Source organism: Chamaea fasciata, unplaced genomic scaffold (assembly GCF_029207755.1).
Source record: "Chamaea fasciata isolate MVZ Bird 193981 ecotype frontalis unplaced genomic scaffold, bChaFas1.0.hap1 SCAF_4, whole genome shotgun sequence".
NCBI classification, from domain to species: Eukaryota; Metazoa; Chordata; class Aves; order Passeriformes; family Sylviidae; genus Chamaea; species Chamaea fasciata.
In genome coordinates this window covers 39,023,207-39,046,287 of record NW_027094089.1, presented here as the reverse complement: position 1 = coordinate 39,046,287, position 23,081 = coordinate 39,023,207, and the positions used below count along the sequence as shown (strand labels likewise).

Sequence of the window (23,081 nt, the reverse complement as noted above, 5' to 3'; positions counted from 1 at the left end):
GTGGCTGTATAATGCCTGAACAAGAAGTAATGGTTAATGAAAGAGAGCAGGCATAGATAAGATATTAGGAAAGAAATTGTTTACTGTGAAGGTGGTAAGGCACTGAAACAGGTTGCCCATGAGAAGGTGTGGATGCCCTCTCCATTGAAGTATTCAAGGCTGGGCTGGATGGGGCCCTGAGTAACCTATCTAGTGAGTAGCATCCTTGCACATGACAGGGTGGTTGGAATGAGATGGAGACCCCTCCCAATCCAAACCTTCTGTGATTCTATGAACCTGCATATTTTTGTGGAAATCTGTAATGCCTGACTTTTCTCTGTTTTCCTTCTTACTTGCTTTTTTCCTTGCATCATATCTTGCAAATAATCCCTGTATATTTCTGCCTCTTAAAGTTACCTACAAATTCTACCACAAGTTTCTTGCTGTCTTTTATGTTCCGTATTTTTTCATTATTTTCCTCTATCCCAAACATCTTCCACTAGGTCCTCAGATGAGATGCATTGGTGGTGCTATGAAAAAAACCTAGAGCCAACTCAGAGACTTCCCAACAGGTTAAACACATTGGTGGGGGAACAAAAACACCAGTGAAATTTTGCCAGTGGTAAGAGAAACCAGATGGACAACTCTAGACAAAAGAATCACTTCCACAGTCTTCATTCTAAAAAAATGTATGAGTTGGGGAAGTGGAATGGCAGGCAAAATAAATGGACTTTGGAACGATCAAACAAATTTAAAATACTTCCTACACAGGCACATTTGTGATTTGTCACCAAATGCACTCACAACTGACAATGAATATAAACTCACCAGAATAATTCCAGTCCTGCAGAAAGTTATTTTTTTACAATGCAATTATTTTTCTTTAATTAAATTAGTAAGGAATAGTGAGTGTAAAAGCACTCAAGGTGCAATCATGACCCTCAGACTACTGTTACCAGTAAACGAACACAGAGCTGTTTAGAACTTGTTTTAAGGCATAAAATTACTTGAATTTTCTTTAACAGTGCTAACTCCCTTCACCTTTTAATAAGCTCTGGAAGATATTAAAGTTCCTGTTTTCTACTAATACAGACCTCTAACCCTAACTTCTAACCTCCAATCTATCTCAATCCTGCAATTCTTCTGAGTTTTCTGAAAGCTAACTTTTCATTTAAACTTGCTAGGCAGACAAGTCCAAATTCTGCCCTGCCTCTGCAATGGACATAAAAATAATGGTTATATTGACGCAACAATGTCCAGTAAATTCCTCCCTTACAACGCTACATGGCAAAATGCAGTAGTTGCTGTTAAAAGTGAATTATGTGTCACTGCATCAACCTAATATTCACAAAGAATTCACCTAACCACTCAGAAAACACAGTAGCACAAAACTGCCTAAATAACTTTAGACCATGTCACATTAACTAATTGAATTTTCTGCAGGTCTTGATGTTAGAGATGCCAAACTTTCAACACTGCATAGCGTCCTTGCTGTCCCTGAAATAGTTTAACCAGTTCCCAGTATAAATGCTGTCAAAAAATACTCCTGGAATTGAAGAAATTAGTTACAAGCACTACTATGCTTTCTCGAAAATTCCTGCTGTCTTTACTTGGTCCTTCAATATTCTGAAACCACAGGTAAGCTGAATAAGGGCATGAAAACAATGAGATTGCATTATCAAAATAATATCTGTTATGTATTACCTTTTTCCTCTGCTAGGAATTTCAAACTGGTGCTGGAAGAATTACTTAGAGTTTCCCATTCCTTACTTCGACACCAAGTACTAGGAGATAAACAGAACTTCGTACACAGGCAAGAAAAACGTGTTATTTCTGCTGAGCAGAACCTGCTTACACTGGCAAGAAAAATGCAAAACATATTCACTGAAAGATTTTGCCCACTTCTTTAAAACATTCTTAGCTACCTGTGATAACTTCACTTGATACTGTTCATTCATGTTATACAATCTCCTTTGCAAACCAGTATTTGTTTTTTTTGGACAAGAAAATTTAAGAATTTATTCACTATTGTATTATACCTTGACAGTGAGCTTTGCCAAATGCTGTAAAACCCAGATGCGATGGGACCAGGCATTGTAGTTGCTTGGATATCTCCCAGCAGCTTCAGAGCAGACTTTCATTTCCTCCTGCACTAGTCGGTGAATTCTCTCCACAGGTGCTGCTCCCAGGTTTCCTTTAGTTGCAAGACTGGGCAAGGAGTTTTCCTGAATTAGTTCTTGCAGCACCCATCGTCTGGTTACACAATGTAAAGTGTTAATGGTGAGAGAGCAATTTTAAGAGAAAAAAATGGGTTTTCATTTGCAGAAATCCAATCTTATCTTCCCAATATTCCTATTCTCTGAACTACACTGTAGCTAGGTAATGAGTGAGTAGTAAACAACCATCTGAATGCTTGCCATGCTAAAAGCTACTACACAGTGATGACACTCCCAATACACCTGTATCAGTTTGTTTACTTTAAGCAAGTTTGCTCACTCTAAGTCTTGATCACGGCTACTTACAGCATATTAAAATAAAACAGAAAAAACCCAGCAAGTTTATGAAATAGTGCAAGTACATGAAACTTTTAATGGGCTCCTCTTTCCAAGTCTTGCATAGCACTAAAATGAAGTAGCCAAAGTGAGATATAAAAAAGTGATTTGATAAAAAAATTAACTCTGCTTAATATCTTTTACATCTGATAGTACTGCATACCACAATTCAAACTGGTTTCCCTACATCACCAGCAGTAGTGAAGTCCAAAAGGTGAATGGTTTCAAAGGCATAGGTATAAGCAAAATGAATGCTTTTACTGATGAATGGCACATACTTGATTTCATGTGTCTGAGATAAGCATAGATTCCTAGGTGTTTTGGTTTTCTATTTTACTTCAGATAAAGTTTTAGTAGTATTTTTAGAGGCAACTTCAATGCTGCATCTGCAGCCCCAACACAAAAGGTTCTACAAAAATAGATTATAGATGTGTAAATTTCGATGAAGCAGCACATGTCAATGGAATTGCAATGGTCCAGTGTGCAATGCTCTGGAGAGATGGACATCCTCTGGTGCACAACACAGAGGTTATCCTGTTTTGTACTGGCTCACATCGGTTCCAAAATCAATGAATTGCTACTTTCAAAGGTATCAAAATTTCTTTTAACTCCAGGTTAAAAGAAATCAATAAATAAAATACAAGTAATAAATTCATTTTCTTGAAAGAGAGATTTCTATTTTACAAGCCATATGTAAAATTATGTATCTACATATTTACACAAACAGATAAGTCAACCATGTACTGAAAAAAAGTTGTTACCTACTTTTTCTCTCATTTGAAGACGTTCATAATATGCTTGTTCACTCATGGGCTTTATCTACACTGCATCTTTTTCACTCAGTTATCAAAAAAGGACAAAGTATTGGAAGACAATATTAAAGGTAATTTGTAAGAATGTAATTTTAAACTGACTGTGTTTCTGAGCAGAAAATTAGAAGCAGCATATGAAAACTCTCTTCCTATACACCATTTGTTTTAAATAAATATACACAGCTAGGCAGACCATGCTCTGACTATTGTGTAACAGTATTTTATGAAATGTGCTAATTTTGAAGACTTAACTTTTAGTTTTTAAAAATGTCATTGATCCAAACATCCACATTTTAGTGTTTTTTTACTTCAGTCCACAGCTATACAAGAAATGGAAAATTCAAAAATAGTCTAGGCAAAAAACTCAATGAGCATTGTCACTCTTTTAACAAAAGATATGTATTATTTCATTAACATCAGCATCAAGACAAATGATTTCAACTCTGTAATTACTTCAGTTTCATAAAATGAGCATGCTTTATAGAACAAGGAAATCTGATAAATTATATATAGAGGAGAGAGTGAAAAAACACAGATTTTATTATCTCTGTGGCTACAGCATCAAAAATCCCATAAAATTAAATTAGAGCTACTTTCCAGACAGCGCAATCACAGCCTCAGAAGATTTAAAATATATTTCTGGAACCTGTTGAATATCATGGTATTATTTGGTTTTTATGCAAAATTTCCTCAAGTTAATTTGGAGTCACTTTCATTTCTGCATGTTCCTATTGCTCTTACAGTTCCTGGAATTACTACAAACAAATGAAGGATTGTTAAGTGACAACTGCACAATCAATAGATACACTGACTGTATATGCACAAGATACATCTGAACCCCCAAAATATACAGCAGGAGGTCATCTGACAAAATGAATGACAGGTATCTCAACATGTTGAGTGAGTGTATCTGCCACATATAAGAAAAAACAATTTGGTTATGTTTTTCTGAATTTTATTTGTAGCCCCATTATAGGTTTTTACATCTTCTGTCTAAAATATAATGCCATGGGGGAACAGGAAACCCAAAATTAATCATTATGTTGATGCAGAGAAATATTTTTGAAAATCTTATTTTCTAATATGTATCAATCATCGTCAGCATATCCAAGCCAAACATTTGTGCAATCACCCTCAAATATACTTTTTAATGTAGGCAAGTAAGAGAAAAAAAAAATATTTAAAAGAAAAATTTAACTCTGGAGTTGAATTTTCCAAACACGTGATCTGTTATTTTAAGATCCAGTAGCAGTGACTGAACGATTTACTTTAAGTTAGAAATTATAAAAATAAATTCACCAAACTAAAAAGTCCAGTACTGATGTGGAAAAAACCCAGCTTTGTTTATAAAGGTTGGCTTTAACAGAATCTTCACTTTCCAAAATGCCCATAGACAAGTAATACAGTAGTAATTTGAGGGAAAGAAGAAACCTACAGTGCTTGAATACTTACAGTTGATGGAATCAGAATTTTCAGGTTGAGAATTTTAGATGCTGCAAGACATGACAAACCTCTAAGGAAATTCATCCCCCATCTGAAGTTTATTTAAAAGTATGCAGCAGAAAAGGTGCATATGTTTCAATTCCAAGTGTAGAATGTGGACAGGTAGCTTCAAAAACCAAAGCACAATATTCTGCAATGACTGGTTCAAAGAATCTGATACATTTCTAGATGTCCTCCTGCACCTATGACCCTCCTTAACCCAAGAACAGAAAATAAAAAAACCCTAGGAAAAACATTAGAGGAGTCAATAGAAGGTAAAGGAAACTAACCTATGAATCCACGTTTCTGGACTCTTTGGGAACTTGGTTAACGCCAGTTTTCCAAGATGCAAATCTTTAAGTGGATTTAAAGTGCCAGACAATATTAATTCTTTCCTACAAAAGATAAAATGAATCGGTGTGAATAAAAGTAGTAACCTGAAAACAGAACACACTCCCCAATAACAAATTGCATGGCATCTCCTTTGTATCAGAATTTCACTGTCAAACTACAAGAGTTTAAAAACCCTTTAGTGCATTAACCCATTCTACTATACATACATATGTACTATACATAGGTGCACAAAAAACTTTATCTTAAGTTGAACACATCTGAACACATACAACCCATTACTTCTCAAACCTACCCAGAAATTCTGAGTCAGCAACCAGTAGGGTTACATATATGAATAAACATCCCTTCCTGAAATTAAGCCTGTAGATCACTGTGTACATCTGAAAATATTCTTATACAGAGCACACCCCCACACTTACATTTATTTTTTAAATACTGCTCAATATACAGTGTCAAGGTTCCCTAAATTTATAAAGGAAAGGGAAATGTTGTCTGTGTGTAGAATGTTTTACAATCTTAACAAAAAGGCTGCAATTGCTCCATTTACTTAAATGTACAATAATCTTTGGTTAAAAAAAATAAAAAATTTTGCCTGGACAAAACTTAAATATTCATCCAACACAACAACCCTTCCCAGAGTACCTCCCACAGACAGAGCAAAATGGAAATCTGTACTCGGCCTTCTCACCTTCTTTGCACAGAATTCCCTGCCCCTCACCCTCTTCTTTCTAGCTTTGTAACTTATTGCCTGTCCTGAGCATGTTTGTAGGTATCACCCCATATCTGGTTACTCCAAGGGCATTAGTCTTCATATCCTATTCTCCAATCTAGTAGGTAGCAGCTTTGAAGTAAAGATACAAAAAGTTCCAAAGTTACCATCTGCAGAAAGAAAACACACATTCCCCAGAACCTGCAGAAGTCACAACTGAAAACTGAAGCAATTTTCCCATGGGTTTGGGTTTTGTTTTTCTATAAATTTCCGATTCATCATAATAATAGGCATGGCACTAGTAAGTGAGGAGCAGATGATCAACTTTTTGAACAAAAGACCCCAGTGGGACAAGAGGAAATATATTCTGGAAAGATCTGGTATCAAATAAGAAGGCAAAACTCCTCTGCAGTCTGATGCAGAAAACATGTCACCCTAAAGTTATGGCCCAAGTCTCACAAACAAATTGATATGCTTCCTTTCTGTGACTACATATTTTTTGTCTGACTTGGTAATTTTTAGTAGGAAACTGACTCCATCTGGTACATCTAGCTTCGTGTTGCTGTAATTGAAACTTAAAACCACAGTCAGAAACTAATGGTTTCAACACTAATAGTGAGCAAATATTATTTAAAATTGAAGCAGAGTGGGGAAATATATAAATCATTATGGAAGTTTTGCTTCTGATAGCTGCTGGAACATCTGGTTTTATCCCAACCAAGTTCCAGCAGGCTTCAGATTGGATGCTTTCAGCTGGTTTTTAACAGGCAGTTCAGATATATGAACCAGAAGTGGCAGACTGACCAGACTATTCTGTGCCAGTGCACCCAAATTTGGAAAGCAGACAAAAGAAAGATTCAGGGTCAGCACTAGAGCAGGTAGAACAACTGCGTCATTATTGCAATGCAAAAGATGACGTTTTGGTAGAAATGACTTACCACACACACAGAATGAAAGAAAATACAGCCTAGATCATTCTGATACTTAAGACAAATACATGTACATGTTTAACAAAGACTTAGATTACCAGGCCACCTACCTCCCAAAACCTAAACTTTCAGTGAAGAAATTGTTCTTTCTATATTAAAGCATTCACTGTTAAGTAAACAGCCTCACACTTATACACTCTTAAAGTAAACTTCTTCTTTTGCAAAGTTGAGGAACGGTACAGGCAAAATCTCTGCTGTAGTAAAAAAGCTGGTTTTAGCTGCAATTATTTTCAAATGAGAGATTCTTCCATTCACAAAGGACTGCAAGCACTAGTACAACTGAAATACCACACACTCCCACATAAATCTCTTCTAAGCTCTCTCAGCTAACATCCAACTTGAAATGTAATTCCTAGTTCACTTTCTTGCCATGTGGATCATAGATAATATTTCAGCCTTAAGGATTATAGCTGCCATAAAAGATAATATGGAGTAATTTTGACTTGCCTTATGCTACCACCTTTGAAGTCATTCATATCTGAAAGCAAAATGTGACTTTTCAGAGTGTCATGTTACCTAGTGTCTTTCCATCAACTGTTCATGCTAGGAAGTATAACAGGAAGAACAAAGGCATTTATGAAAATTCATTTACAATCACCGACATAAAAATTCCAGTTATTTTAACTGGCAAGACTTTTCAACTTCTAAAAACACAGGATAACTGAATTTAGGATTAACAGCTGGAGATCTCTCTTATCCCATTCAGTATAACAGGGGTTTCTCTCTCAGTTCCTAGGAAGTGACACACCTACTCTTTAGCACACCTTCCTCCTCCATGTAATTACCTCTTTTGCAAGTCCCAGGGTTTAGGTTATAGTCCCTGCCCTTCTGTAGCTTTCCAGTCACTTCTAATTTAAAGAAATAAATGAACAACAAAGATATGTAGTAGACAACATTACAACTGTTCAGAACAGCTACAAAGTCAAGGCAGACCATCCATTCCTAGCCTAGATAACATGGTTAAAGTTCTGTGTTTCCCTGTGCCTCATTAGTCAGATATGACTTGCTATGATTGTCAGCTGAGCTGAAATCCCATTTGTCTTCCACAACACTATTTTAGTCTTCTGACTTGGCTCTGTCAAGTCCTGTGTCCATTTCTAGGAAGGGATTTCCTTTTCTCTCTCTTCCTCTGTCTTCAAGTTCAGTGCTACTGAGTCAACCACTGTCTCTGAAGCTTTCAATAGAATTCAACATATGAAAAAGGGATTATCCCAGCCTACAATGAAAGAGTCAATTACAAGAAACACACTGTGTGCAGGGCTGTTATTCAGCAAACAACTAGAACATACTTAAGAGTCTATGATGCTATTTTTCCCCTCAAAATAAAGCAGTGAATTTAGCAGTGTACAGAGAACGCAAGATGAACCTGGCATGCCAAACATTGTCTAAGCAACAAGAAACCAATCATTCCACAACAGATCCATTATATTCTGCAAGCAGAGTGCAAGTATCATTCAATTAATTCTCAGCTCAGGATAAAGATTTATCACTAGCATCTGTACAGAACGCAGTCAGTCCTCTACTCTGTGACTGATTATGACACACACCTGGCTAGCTTGACCTGTAATCACAGAGAAGCTGCAATATTTGTCAACATAACTAAAGTGCCTCCCCTGCAAAAGAACAAGCTCCCAGCAGAAGCCTAGAACAATGCAGGGTGAGATTCAGCAAAGCAGATCCTTTGCTAGAGTGGGCTCACGGGTAACCTCCACAGATACTGACTGGCTTGTGTAACAAGATCTCTCTGGATGCTAAACAGAGCTTCAAAGACAGACTGACTGGTAGATCACTAGTCAGCAATTTGGGGAGTAAGGCCAACTTCTGTAGTAATTTCTTGGTATATTTTGGTAAATCACAAGCATCATAAAAGAGAAAACAATCCTTATCCATATTCCTTAGCCTTTTTAATTCCACTTATAACTTTGAACTACCCTTCTCATGCACATAAAAGCTAACTCTTTCAGCTGTCAGGCACAAAAAAAAATAGCTAGACTGATAAGGATGAATGCATGTGCAATAAAAAAAATTCCACAAAACATAAACCAAAAATCAATTTTAAGTACCATAAGATGAGATTACTGAAACATCTCTAGTACTTATACAAGCTCCTAATTCCATTTTATCACTTCAAAGCTACTCAAGCTATACATTTTCAGGAAAGTAAACTCCTTGCTATCACATTCATCCCCCTTTTTTAGACCTGAGAGCTAGAAAGATACAGAACACAGCAGAATCCTGCAGAACTACATCAGCAGTGAAAGAAGAAAAAAGAAAAAGCTGAATTTGCCATAACTAGGGCTGACAACTAGATGCAGCCATCATCTTTATAGGTCATTTTGTTAATGTACCCCCTGCAATAGTGCACCATAACTACAAGAAGTCCTGTTTCCCATTAATGCACTCCTAGGGGTTATCGTAGTTTTTTTGTCAGCCCTCCAGCCCTTCTGAAACTATAGCTTTAAGACTGTCTCCAGTCTTACCTAGGCGGTAGAAAGAGAATATTTCTCCAACTCTGAAATTTACAGAACAGTCTTAAGATTACAAAGTTGTAAGGAATTGTTGTTTCTGCAGCTTCTGAAGAGAAAGGAGGTAAAATCCTGCTCCTCCTCCATTATGGCTCCTGGACAAGTTCCATAGCTTGACCAATAGTGAAGCTATACTAAACCCAAAAGGTACAAGAGGGGATGGGGGAGACACGTTCGAAATAAAGGGTAGACACCTTCTCCCCCTCTCCTGCAGTGTATCTACTGAGCTTTGATAGCCTGCACTGGTAGTGGCAGCAAACTGAGCTGGAATCTCAAAAGAACTCGAAGAGAGGTAAAAATGGCAACAGTGAATACACACAGCAGACATCAGTTGAGCACTACCCTCAATAACTGAGGGTAATGGAGGAACGAGGAATGGTAGTCACAGTGGGACTTAGACACCCTGAAAATGTGGTGCATACCTGCCTTCATATGAAGCATTTTATTCTTCAGCCTGCAATTAAAAAAAAACCAAACAAACCAACCAAAACAAAACCAACAAGAAACCCAACCAAACAAAAACCCACAAACAAACCAATCAACCAATCAGCCCAACATAAACCAAAGAAGGGCAGTCTCAAACTATCAGCAATATATAGGAAGGAAGAGATTTTTAACATTCCTTCAGCACATCTTAGCTGACAAGTTCTTGCTGCGTCACTAACAACCACTTAAAACAAAGCTTTCAGCTGACACATGTAAGGCATTTTGATGGCATTTTTTGAGTGCAACATACCTCACATTCCAACCAGTAGTGAAGTCAGGGTTCAGCAGTAGCAGGGTACATGTGATATCTATCAGCTCTAAAATGATGGAACAAGAGACATTAAGATTAGTAATGATATGCACACAGCACTGACGTCTCTGCAGTCCCTTACTCCGTCTCATTCCTCAAAGTCTCTCTGCTACGGGCTGCTGTATCTCTGTAAAATATTGCTCCTATTCCAGAAGAAATGATAGCTTAACTTAAGAGGGAGCAAGATCTGCCATATCCTCCCTTTTCATTATTTAAAATAATTAACTAATAATGAGCATGCCCTCAGCACAGAAAAATGATTATGTAAAATCCTTGAGTATTCAGTGATTTTAACCACACACACTATATATGAGAAGCAGAGAATTCTTTGAAGAAAATCCAAAGATTCTTAAATACTATAGAGAAGTAAAAATATACCCTACTATTTTAGAACAAGTCTGAGCTGCAGATGGCTGCCATATACCATACTGTTACAAAAAAGACACACACTATAAAAATCCTATAGCTAAAAAATGAAACACCCAGCTATGAATGAGGATTACTAAAGTACTCCCTATTGAACTGTACAGAAAACACTTTAAATACATTGTGAAGCACTTCAGACTTAAGTTTTAACACTAATTCAATAAAAAACCCAAAGCAAAACCCAAAACATTTGCTTGCATCTCTGCATTTAAGCACTGTACACTGTATATTTATGTATTACACTTATTTTTAACTATGTCATAAAAATTGAATGTCACTATCCGATCATCTACTGTCAATTAAATTTGGCAACATTCTCTCCTAATCATCCCGCATTTAACATACTAATTACATCATACTTCAGGTGATTTCCAGCATATAAGAGGTACTTCATTACCCAAAAGAAAAAGAAAAGGATGGTATCTCATGGAAACAGATCTCTGGTTAGTGCAGTTAATGACTGCAAAATGAACTGTTGAGAATTCAAAAGTAACAGGACATAAATTAATTCAGTACGCAAAGGAACACAGCTTCATGTATTTTTAAAACGAGTCAATATGTAAGTAGGTCTAAAAATGAAATACCTTCATATACTACTGTGTGTCTGATTGATCATTTATGTCCAACAAAGACATTTTGTGTTTTCCATGATGTTCTTCCTTATGAGGAACACGCTAAGTCACCACATAATGCAAGGGATCATGATGGGGCGTGGGGGGGTGAAATTCTTTAGTGTACTGTTGACTTTGCACAAGTCTGTAACGTTTTCAAAAATGTTTCAAGGAATGAATTTAACTTTCTATTTTCTCAAGTTTTAGTTAAACTCCTCTTTGCTGCTAAGGAGTAAGTATTTCTCACACATGCACAGCTTCTTCCTCATTTGCTGCCCAAACGTACAAAATACTATTCCTTGGTTTACCCAGTTCCTGAACCAGCAAAGTATTTCAACATTTATTTTTATGCAGCTGACTATCCCAATCCAAATCCAAGGATTATTCACATACACAAAATCAAACACATACATAAAATTAAACATCTCCTAAGTGTTTTGTGGCTACTGTTTCAATTTTACATTCAAAAATTAGTTTGGAACATTTACCAAAACATCATTTTTATACGGAGGTATAGTTAAAATTTTGAGCTGTGATTGTTTCATGTACATTTTTAATTTTACCTACAATAATGGCTTTAGTAACTATTAGGTACTACCACTGTACATGTTATATGCACATCAAACAAAAGTTTATTATAGCTTATTAGTCTTTTGAATACTTCTCTGAAGAGATTTTCAAAGTCTACTTAGAACAATACAACTTGTTTAGTCATGAATTCCAGTTAATATGACCATTCTGGTAACCTCAAAGGTCTGTAACAGCATCCAGTCAAGTCCAACTTAAACAGTATTTGTTTGCATTTTGTCCACTTTTTCCCATTACAGAGGTTCACTGCATCCTGAACATTATCAAAGGAAAGATGCAGATAAAAGGAAAAGCACCAAGTAATACCCAGTTGTTCATATCAATGTTCTTTGATATAAGTAACAGATGAAGACTCATGAAGTGTGGATTCTGAGCCAGAGATGTGAAATGACACAATTTAGTAACCTCTAAGCCACTTTCTAATAGGAAGTCTTATGACAGATCTGGCACACAATGATTGTCATTGCCAATTCTTCCCCCTGTCAGTAACAAAACCCATCTTTTATTTACAATTTAAAATTACTTTCAACTAGGTAAGTTTCAGGCAAACTATTGCATTATAGGTGCTCACACTGAACGTGTCCTTTTGCACATTAAAGTCTCCCCAACTGCAAAAGGACAAATAAAATCTCTTCTCACACCTTTGAAAGTGACTTTGTAAATGAAGAGACAAAGCAGAATGGAGTTTCATTTTCGAAAGAAAGCTAAACAAGTTGCAGGCACTAGACTAAAACCCATGCTACTGCAGTATTCACTGACAGAGTTTTCTGAGCTGCATTTTGAGAGGAAGGGTTCTGCAAGGTTTCACCTGTGAAGGAAGCAGAGACCCAGGGACACCATCCCTGTGGCACTGGCAGGTGTGATGGCATCACGACAATGCACCTGCACTGGTGTGACTGAAGCAGGGTGCTTGCACAGTGGTAACGGCTATCAGCTGTCTTCAGACATTCAAAAATGTGACATAGATCTCAATGTTTGTAGTTTGGCTTGAAAAAATAAGTTTTTCTCTGTGTGGAAATTTCAATAGTTAGACTTTACAATAACAATTGAGACTAAAATGAAGTCTCCCTGGTGAAGATCTGCAGCATAATAACAATACACATCAAAAACTCCTACCTCAGACCTCCAAAAGCACTGCAATGAAAACCACTGGTGTTGCTAAGATTGCCTGTGCTAGTAGGTTCAACTCTTTAAATGCTAAAGAGTTGAAATTTTGTATTCAGCTATGTGTAAGTCAACATCAATTATATTCTCTGTATTAAAGCTCTGTTTATTGAATTTTGTAATAATCTGCATTCTGAATTTCAAATTTGGAATGATGTCACAATCATCAGTTTCTATCAGAACTAAATAAATCGGCAGCAGCAGGTTGGTGACTGTTATCAAAAAGATCCTGGTTTTAATAGGTAAAACCATAAACCAACCACAAAGACCAAGAAAAAACTGAAGCTTCTTATGTTAGCGATACATATCCCCAAGGAAGAGAGTCTTTTAAAGATGTCTGTAATGAGAAAAAACCTTCAAGAAAACAAATGATGTAGAAATAAAAAAAAAATAAACGGCAATGTAAAATCTAATAAGTCCACAAAATACTTTTCATAGATAATCACATAATGACATGACATCAACCCTCTAGGAGAAGTGTGGGAAACACAATGACACAAACACACACAAAAAATCAGTTAAGATGAAAACAAAACACAATCAATGGGTCAGTCATACCCAGCAACACATGAAAGAAAACCAAGTTCTTTAAGCTACTCTTTTGAAGGGTAATTAATTCTAAGGATCAAGCCAATGCACTATTACTCTAACACCACCCAAGGTGTACAGGTAGCACTGGAAGACTATATTGCCAGGAGAATGAGTTCCTCCTTGTCATGATGTGTCTGCCACTTCATGCTACTCTTTCCAAAATGCTTGCATTACACATCCATATGTTTATTGTAAGGAATCAAAGTGTGTTTAACAAATCAAAGTGCATTTAGCAAGTCTAGACCCCACCATCAGGCAGACAAAAGCAGACATACTCTCTGACTTAAGAATGCTCCCACTCGAAGATCCACTAAAGACCTCAATCTTCTTTCTCCCTATCATCTCTGAAAGCAAAAGAAGTTCAAGTGCACATTTACAGACCTGACCAACACCACCTGACTGTGCTGTACACTACACTTTATTGAGCATCAGTGCACAGCTGGCTTAATCCACTTAAAGTGAAACAGACTACAGCAATAAAACACTAAAGAAGAGAAAAGTAGGTATCAAAGGAGTAATGCTACTGACCAGACATCACCTCCACATCTCATATAAGCAGACCTACTCTCAAAACTTACCTAGTAGTAACACCAAGTAGTACACCATTTTAGTTATGACTAGGTGTATCAGATGTATGCTAGCATCCCACTTTTTAACACGTAATTCTTTAACCCACTATTTCATAAAGCAGCCAGGGAGACAGGCTTTGCTATAGCTGTAACCAACACAACCAAATGAATGGTGGCTGTTTGGTATGCTTCAGGAGAGGAAGACAACCCCACACATTTTGAAGCAAAATGGACACAGTCACTGCTTTATGGACAGGTCAGTTACACAGTAAAAAGTTAAAATTAGTAAAAGTAAACAGAAAAAAATTAAAATATGGTAACAGTCCGAAACTGAAACCCAGTTGCATGTGATACTAAAGATCTGAACTCTGTGAGTGGTCACAGGCTGCTCTTCAACAGAACAGATATCCCTCTTTCTGAGGGATGTGAAAAATACCATAGCAGATAATAGATACTAGAAAGAAGTCTCTAAAAGAAAAATAACAACAGAAATAAGACACTGAGAAGCCCAGCATAAAAACATTTTTTATTCCAACTGCTATTTAGAAGATACTGCAACAATACACAAAAAACTTGTTTCATAAACTGGTTATTCTTTTTTGTTCTTACTCTGAACAGAACACCTTATAAGCAAGTCAAATACCTCCTATGTCATTCCTGTTCATAATTCTTTACTTTGAATTTTTTTAAAGAACATATACAGAAGAATTTTTCATGCAAGTTAAACTAAACATCAAAACAAAACAAAGAGATGAGAAAGGAAATAAAACTTTACAATTACCAAGCTGTAGGGACTAACAATTTCTGGTACCTCTACATCTGAAACACATTGCACTCATTTCTTACAGTAGATATATACATTACCACATTTCCCTTTTGACTCAGGAAAACAGGAGAAAATTCCTTCTGTATCAATTAACATCACTTCCTCAAATAACTCACTGAAGTAAGTTGTCTGTCTCTAACCTTTCAAGTTTGGGCAAGAGAGAAAGAAATTTTATTTTCAAATGACTCTAAACTTGTTTAAGTTAAGATGCACAATCCAAAGCCTGTTCTCCTCAGTAGCCACCATTTCTTCCAGAACAGGTTAAACTGGTATTAGGAAGGGTAAATGATCCAGACAAGAGCATCGAGTGCACCCTCAGTCAGTTTGGAGATCATGCCACCATGGGTTGGAGTGATCTGCTGGAGGGTAGGAAGGCTCTGCAGGGGGATCTGGACAAGCTGGATCAGTGAGCCTTGGCCACTTGTATGAGGTTCTGATGGGTCCTGTCCCTGGGTCACAACAATGCCATGCAACAACACACGTTTGGGGGAGAGATGCTTGGTGGAAAAGGACGCAGGGACATTGGCCAAAACCAGCTGAACACAAGCCAGCAGTGTCCCCAGGTGGTCAAGAAGGCCAAGGGCATCCCGGCTTGAATCACAGCAGTGTGGCCAGCAGGATCCCATCAGTGACCATCTCCACGTACTCGCTGAGACATCAAGGGGCTGGAGTGAGCCCAGAGAAGAGCAACTGGAGCACAAGTCTCATAAAGAGGAGCTGAGGGAGCTGGAGATGTTTAGCCTTGGAGAAAAGGGGGCTTCAGGGAACCTTATTGTTCTCCAGAGCTACATAAAAGGAGACTGTAGCCAGGTGAGTGTCTCATTTCACAGGTAACAAACAATAGGATGAGAGAAAATGGTCTCAGGTTGCACTGGGAGAAGTTTAGGTTGGATATGAGGAAAAATTTCTTCACTGACAGTGCTGTCAAAATGGGAACAGGCTGCTCAAGAAATGGTAGAGTCACCATCCCTAAAGGTAATTTGGAAGACATGTAAACATAGCACTTAGGAACATGGTTTAGTGCTGGACTTGGCAGTGTCAGGTTTATGGATAGACTGATCTTAAAGGTCTTTTCCAAACTAAATGATTTTATGATAAACAAAAAAATTGCACTAGAAATCACATAATATACTCTTCTCCAACTCAGAACTCACCATCCTTGTTCAGCCACTGTTTTCTCTGTCTGTAGAGGAGAAGTTTATTGTGGACATACGGCAAAAGAAACTTCACACACCAGCTCTCCACACCAAGCTTGTTTTCTACCAGGACAATAGGGCTCCGGTTATATCTGGCTTCAGGGCAGGGTATTAATCCAATTTCATCTCTTAAAAAACAGAAAGAAATATAATTAAGCTTATTTTCAATATGTGACAATTATTTTTCTCAATACAGCATGCTGGCAACACTTCCATGCCAAACACTCCATCATCTTTTTTCCTCATCTTTGCTGAAATCTGTAATCTGAAAAGTTTTATTTTATTTTCACAAAGATCCTAAATGACGAAGGCCCCATATTTTCTATATTTAGACTATCATCCAAGCAGTTTAACTCAGCTGAATCAACACAAGCACCCCTAGTTGTATTTCTCTGGGGAATGTTTTTTCCCCCCAAGACCCCTAATGCCTGTAACCATATGGTTTGACCTTTCCTTCCTTTCTTGACCTAATTGGCTGAGTGCCAGCCATCCTCCCCGAGTGAGAGACTAGATAAGACCCCTGTACCTCCTTGTTCTTTCTCTTTCCCTCCTGGAATTTCGAAGAATAAACGCCTGGAACAAAGGTCCTGGGGAAAGGGCCTCTTCTGATATCTTAATCTCGTCCTTGGTAAAAATTCCCTCCAAAGCCTTCTAATAACTGAGTAATCTCAAGGCCCCGGAAGCGGGCAGGGTGTATTTTTACAACCCCTGGTTTTGTAATAAATATGGGACAAAGCCGTAATAACTGCTTTGGCAAGAGACACAGAACATGCTAACTAGTACAGGCACCTGACTGACCAAAAGCTACCCTGGTGCCCTGCAGCACCATGACCACGTGCTCTGAAACTAAAGATCACACAGAAGAATATGCTCACGTCCACACGTTCCATTTTTCATTGTCCTACGCAGGGCAGCATAATCAACAGGGGGAAGATTAGAGACACAGAGGCCAGTCTGATTAGATGACAACTCCGTATGAGAAACTTAAGCCTTTAAAACAACAGCGACAAACATGAGCATTTGTACCAGCAAACAAAGCAGAAGAGACTCAGCTGTTTAGTTTCAATGAGCCACACCATATTTTATTTTTCATCAGGTTTTTCTAGCATGCTGAATAGCAGCTTCAGCAGCTTCTTAAAAATAAACACAGCTCATCAAGGATTCACACTTGTTTGGACAGAAAGCAACATTATTTTATACTTTCCACTACACAACATTTCTCCAGCAACTCCCATTCAATGGAAAAAATAGTTGCTAAAGAGGGAAATCCTCAGATCTCACACAGGATAAAAAAGATTTCTAGTGATCTCAGAAAACAAATTCTCCATCTTAAGTCTTCTTAATACAAGATTTACAGATACACTTCAAGTATCAGCTCCTCAACCTCAACTCAATTATCTTAAATAAATTTATTACTGGGTACTCTGAGCATGCTGATTTAGTACTGTGTCCTCACTGGACAATTACTCAGGTAATCAAAAGAGGCATAGTGTGGTCGTTTAAGAATGTATTTGTTTGTCCTGGGTTGAAGTATATTCTATCACCATCTTCAAGAACTGTTGAAACCAGGTGAGGCAGTGCTCCCTGCCTCCTCCACTCTGGCTTATCTTCTGTTAATGGGCCCATCAGCACCTTTGCTACACAGCTCACAGATAACCCCCTCCTGGACTACCTCCTGTTAATGGGCCCATCAGGCCTTATCACATGACTCACCATCCCATTGTGGGATGCTCCGCCCAGAGGGAGGAACCAAGCATTCCAGCCTGGATATAAGCTGAGACTCTGAACACCAGAGCGGCGCTTACCCACTGGATTCCCAGAGGACCCGAGCTACCAGACCTTTCTACAGGATCACTGCTTCAGGAAGACCACCTCATCTGGACTGCTTCCATCACTCCACTCAGGTTGTATTCTGACTCGGTCACTGGTCTTTTGTATTATTGCATCTATTTTATTTTACTTTTTTTTCTTTTTTTTTTTTTTTTTCTCTATTAGATTGTATCTCTGACTTGGAGCCTCTCATTTGTTTTGCTTTCAAACCACTACGTTGTTTATTCAGAAAACAGATTTGATCTTCCATACATCACAACATATATCACAAGCTACAGAAAACACAGGTAAGGTAAACTCAAGGTAAAACACTTGCAAATCATGTGGCTCTGTCTCCAAACACACACTCAGGTCCTCTTTAGCTTCCCTGGTCAGCTGAGAACAGAGAGAAGAAAAAATCATTCTTCTACTCCCCTAAAAGCAAGAAATGATTATCAAACCAAGATCCTTATCTGTGCTGCTGCGTTTAACACAAGCTAAACTCTTCAAGAAGCAAGATTAAACCTAAAATGACATTCCAGTCTGCTTCTTTGAACACAGTATCTTAATAGCCAGAAGTCTGTATGCATTGCTGGGCCTTTCTTCTATGAATGCTAAACCCAGTCCTTGGCCAAACTTTGCTTGGCCTTGCATACAGGGACATGAAAGTCTCCAAAAGCAAGATGCAGCAGGCACAGCTTGGCTAATTAACTCCATGAACTGCCGTAAGAACTTACCAGCTCTAACTTACAAACAGTATACCAAAGGTGAACAGCAAGGAGAGAGAAAATCCACAAAACAAACATCCACACCTTCACCAGTCACCAAATGCAAGAAGTCTGACTTGAGCAAGCTAAGTTTCACAATACTGTTTCCAACATGCCAAAATAACAGACATGTACAGTTTGCACAAAGCTGGCAAATCAGCCTGAAACACTTCAGAATGCACTCTGGTAGCCAAAATCACCAGAGGACTAGACCCACTGCATGCTGAAATGTACAACAACACAGTCCAATACAAACAATGCTTTATCTGGTAACTGCTAAGTTTCTGCGAAGATGCAAACCAGGATTTGTCACCTGGTAACAATCTTTTCCCCAACACTTTGGTATTTTTGATGATTCATGTGGTACAGAAATCACGTTGCATTCATTTCCTTCCTGAGAATCAACAGAATTCACAATGCCAAATGCCAGGGATGCAGATTTATCTAAGGTGGGGTGCCTATCTCACAAAACAATTCATTCAGGGCACCATCTATTTGTCCTTCTGAAGGTCCCTCAGATCTGCAGAAGAACCAAACAACAGAGCAAGTCTACCAGGAGACACTACTTAAGAATCCCTGAAGTATCTGCTCCGTCATGTGTACCCAAAGCAAGCCTCTGCACCAGGACTCACATGCAGACAACTGCTGAATTAGTGCTTGTGAAATGAAATGACAGACTATGCAAAACACCCCTGGACATATGGTGGAAGCGGTGCCCGTTCATATGACAGGATTGTCCAAACTGACTGCAGAATCGTCAATGCCTGCATTTAGGTCAAGTAACAGGTTGAAAATGCTCACAAAACTGAAGGAGACAGCAACTGAAGGCTGCTTTTCATTGGTATTTGTATCTCTAGTCTAAAGGAAGGTTCAGTTTCCTTCCCAAGATTTCCCAATTTTCTGATATTGTCTCCTGAAGTTTGGAAGTTATTTAGAGCTTTTACATTTATTTTCCTCAAAGCAAGCACCACAGTCACCTTCCAAAAATTTCACAAATAATTTCTATATCTCCAGGATCCCACATCAGTTCATATTCCTGAAATACACTGTTGAAACAGTCATAAAGTAGTGGAAGGTTTTAGGTGAGTTGTAATGAAATCTTCCACCATTACAGAGCTTCTTCAACCTGAGCTGAGATCAGAGAAGATGTGCAAAATCCAGACCTGGTCCATAGTGCAAACCTTAGCTAGGGCAGAACAGTACTGACAAGACACTGCAGGATCTGCTTCAAGATTCCCAGTCTGTTGACTCAGCTGTACAATAAACCAATAGCCAATTTGCTTTAAACTCTTAAACTGTGACAATACAAAAAAGTTCCCTTTGTCACAAAACCATAATACCACAGTACAGCTAGGGGAGGAAGCATTTAGTGTGACACTACCGTTATGGGTCTTCAGTTTTAGGTACTCCATGTAGAGCGACCTTCTCTGATTTCTTTTCTGGGAAATCATCTTTAAAATAACCCAACATGTCTTGGCAGAATGTAAGTAGTATCCTCAGATTCTGTATCAAATGCTCAACTATCATCTAAGATTTCATGCCAGTTACACCCAACAAATTCATATATTTTTTGACAAGCTCATCTGTCTCTGCTTCACTTTACATGTAAAGGAACAGCAAAGTTCAAAGAGAAAGTATACACTAATCTGCTCAGTGTTGGTGATCTATTCAGTTTCAGTGGGATAGCTCATGTACATGACTTTATCAAGACCTATGCTTGGAAGACTGGGTAAAAATACTTCCGTGTAAATTTAAAAGAAGTCTTACAAAACTGAAAACTAGCATGCTGACACAGTTATCCAACGGAAAATAAACAGAGCTATCAGAGAGAAAAGGCAAAAAGAATTTTGAGTTCCATATTTAGCTAGAAGCTCATCTTAAAAAAAATAGTCTGGCAGCAAATTTCATTTAAAGTGAAAAAAAGAGAAACACCAATCCCATGTTACATTTAGTCTAAAATTTTATTTTTGCATGCTCTTTAGTGCTGATCCCACTTTAAAACTTTAGAAATTATGAACTGACCAAAACAAAATACCCATTCTGACAGATACTAAATGGGTAGGTGTAAAAGCAGCCATTGACATGGGCCAATAAATGCTGTAAAATAGGTGAGCAGGGGACAAAAGTACGGTAAGTGAGTAGGAACATCATGCAGACAAGAGATTCCTTATTTGCAGTGAAACTAGGCAGCTCCCATGCAAAATAATTCTAACCTGGATCTGTAACACGTTGAACTCGGGATACCCCCTGCCAGGAACTGCAGCTGTCCAGCAGCAGAAGACAAGATGCAGGTACACGGAAAGACCCAGCAAGCACGGCTACAGACTGGTGCTCCTGAGGCACAGAGGCAGCACAGCAAAGGGCCCGCAGCCTACACTGGCCTGCAGCATCCCACTTCAAGTAGTTTCAACCACTTCAGAAATTTGGCAGACAAAACTGCTACTACTTTGAGGGATAAACTAGCAGCAGCTTGTGCTTTTTCACTCGAAGCATGTCACGGTGCATCAGTCTCAGCACGCACAACTCTTACAGTCTACTTTCATCTCTGAGACTGCATCTATGAAAGAAAACTGCAGTAGCAGCAAATTCTTCAAAAACACCATCTCAAAGTTTGCTACCAATTAAGAATTCTGGCAGAGGAGTGGGCACTATGAAAAAAATCAGAACATTCATTCATTCATTCATAAATATTTCCCGTTTACAGCACATTATGTTTCACATCCTAAAAACGAAGCTTCAAGGCAAAACACAGCCTTTTTTTAAACAACATCCATATGCTGCATTTTAAAATCTGCCCGCCCACCCAAATTGCTTCCTACATTTAGAGAAACATAAGGGTATTTACTCTAATCTTCTCTTGTTAAGCAAAGGGATAAATTAGGTGCCATAAAGTTTTCCTGTACAATTGTTTAGCTTATCACTTTCTGGAACACATTAATAGGCCACAACCTCAGAGACTGCAGAATTTCCAGCTGACACAAATACACCTCACTTAAATTAGGAAGTTGTTATTCATTATGTGCTCCCTTATTTGCCATAACCAACACAGAGCTTCCATTCAGGTTGAAAAATACTTCCCTAGTTTGCGTCTTAAAGGCTGGGGAAATGTATTCTGGGAAACAGAAGTATGGGAGGCGCTTAAAACAGGGTCTGAAGGCTGGTCGACAAGAGTAAAAAATAAAACAGACCATCTGCCCCGCAGATTGCTGGATAAATCTGATTGTCACAAGATAGCAATTACTGTGGTTTGCATTTTCATAGTCATTCTGTCTTCCTCAAAACAATACAAAATGAAAAGCATTGGCACTTCTACCAACAGATACGGATTTGGAGATGGCGTTCACCACCCTGCTCTGTTTGTGCAAAGGTGCAATTCGGGAGGCTTCAATCCTAAGCTCTGTTCCCAGCAGCGCCAGAGCTCTGCTCCAGGCAAACACAGAACCCGCTGCCTTCTGCGGGGCTCGGCAGGGCTGGCCCACACGCCGGGAAGGCTCAGCCCTATCCCGACTGTGCGATGAGTTTAACACTGCCAAACACAGAGTGCAGAGAGAGATCACTTAGCAACTTTTCTTTGAAAATATATTCATCGCTTCCAGACTGCGGAGCCCCCGCTGGTTTCCATGACTCGGTACGCTCTACGCGGTCCCCGGCGGCTCAGGCTCCCGGAGCCAATGCAGGAGAAGCCGCGGCGGCAGGAGAGCACTGAGGACAGGGACATAGCGCCAGCGAGGCGCAGGTGCCACCGCAGCCGCCCGGACCCGGCCCTGGCGCTCGGAGGACAGCCGGCTGGTCTCCGCGGCCTCTCACGGCGTGACCTTGGGCTTGGGCTTGGGCCCGGGCCCGGGCCCGGCCGGCCCCGCCCGGACCCGCTCCCCGCCCGCCGGCGGCCGAGGAGCGCGCATGGGCCGGAGGGCGGGCAACGCTCTCTCCGCGCCGCCCGGCTCCGGCCGCACTCACATGTGTGGGTTCCGCTGGAAGGCGTTGCGGATGTCCTTCACGACCCGCTGCACCAGCACCGCCACCTCCTCCGGCGACTCGGCCATGTTCCCGCAGGCGGCGGCGGGAGCGCTTCCGGGGCAGCGCGGCCGCGGCGGGCGCGGGGCGGTGCCGGGGCGCGGCCGGTGGGGATGGGGGGAGCAGCGCCCGTTAATCCACACGGGATCTTGTCGTTCCCTGCGTTCGCTGTGTCAGAGGTCGCGCTAGCTTCCCTTGACTCCCAGAGACATGGGAGCCCCTATATTCAAGGCTGAATGCGAAGAGGCGATTGTAATTCTGGACCGTAACTTACGTATTTGTTTGTCTTTAGAAATCAATGTTTTACAAAGCATTAACTGTT

The 23,081-nt window shown here is 39.3% G+C and overlaps 1 protein-coding gene across 1 annotated transcript in view; it reads right to left on the bottom strand.

Moving 5' to 3' along the window:
• PTAR1 (protein prenyltransferase alpha subunit repeat containing 1) overlaps positions 1–22,788 on the bottom strand; it is a 36,458-nt gene extending 13,670 nt beyond the window's left edge. Inside the window, exons 1-5 of the mRNA XM_066181334.1 lie at positions 22,703–22,788; positions 16,128–16,297; positions 10,139–10,205; positions 5,116–5,220; positions 2,019–2,232 (exon numbers count right to left, since the gene is read on the bottom strand). Coding sequence (XP_066037431.1) covers positions 2,019–2,232; positions 5,116–5,220; positions 10,139–10,205; positions 16,128–16,297; positions 22,703–22,788 — 642 coding nt within the window. The remainder of the gene's footprint in view (positions 1–2,018; positions 2,233–5,115; positions 5,221–10,138; positions 10,206–16,127; positions 16,298–22,702) is intronic.
• Between the last annotated feature and the right edge of the window lie 293 nt (positions 22,789–23,081).